Below are 678 nucleotides of genomic sequence, written 5' to 3' on the forward strand. Positions count from 1 at the left end.
CCCACAGCCCCCTGCTAGCCCAGCCCTGCCCCTGGGTCCCGACCCACAGCCCCCTGCTGTCCCCCGTCTCTCCTGTTTAGGGGACACACACCATATTACATCAGACTGGGCAGCACCAAACTGCTGCTGCCCCTTGCAGCCCAGCGCCCCCCGCAGGCAGGGACCTGCTCACCAGCGGCCCCTGGCAGGCGCTAAAGCTTTTCTCTCCGTAGGGCGCCTACGACATAAACCAGCTCCGCAATCCTGACTTCTTCCCCCTACCCTGCCCCCCGGGCAAGCAGCCAATCCGGAGAGACACTCCCTACAGCTACGCCACCCCGCCCTATCCACGGAAACTGCCCGCCAGCCCCTCTGACATCGAAGACTTCATCAATGAGGTGAGCGGGCGGCAACGTCATGGGCTGGTGCTGCTCCCAGCCGGCCCCGGCGTGCTCCTGCCAAGCTGGAAGAGGTCAATGGGCCAACCGGGCCGGTCTGCCAGCCCCAGGGCCCCCGCTCGGCCAGATGCCCCTAGGGCGGGTCTGCCAGCCCCAGGGCCCCCGCTCGGCCAGATGCCCCCAGGACCAGTCTGCCAGCCTCAGCACCCCCACTCAGCCAGGTGCCTCCAGGGCCGGTCTCTAGCCCCAGCACTCCCACTCGGCCGGGTGCCCCCAGGACCAGTCTGCCAGCCTCAGCGCC

At 68.4% G+C, this 678-nt stretch overlaps 1 protein-coding gene across 1 annotated transcript in view; it reads left to right on the plus strand.

Annotated features, from left to right (window-relative positions):
* The window catches only part of LOC112103481 (cadherin-15), a 22,499-nt gene that overhangs the window by 21,063 nt on the left and 758 nt on the right, over window positions 1–678 (plus strand). The window contains exon 14 of the mRNA XM_026663739.2: window positions 213–377. Within this exon, the coding sequence (XP_026519524.1) occupies window positions 213–377 (165 nt within the window). The remainder of the gene's footprint in view (window positions 1–212; window positions 378–678) is intronic.

Source organism: Terrapene carolina, unplaced genomic scaffold, assembly GCF_002925995.2.
Source record: "Terrapene carolina triunguis isolate 2854851 unplaced genomic scaffold, T_m_triunguis-2.0 Scaffold33911, whole genome shotgun sequence".
NCBI classification, from domain to species: domain Eukaryota; kingdom Metazoa; phylum Chordata; order Testudines; family Emydidae; genus Terrapene; species Terrapene triunguis.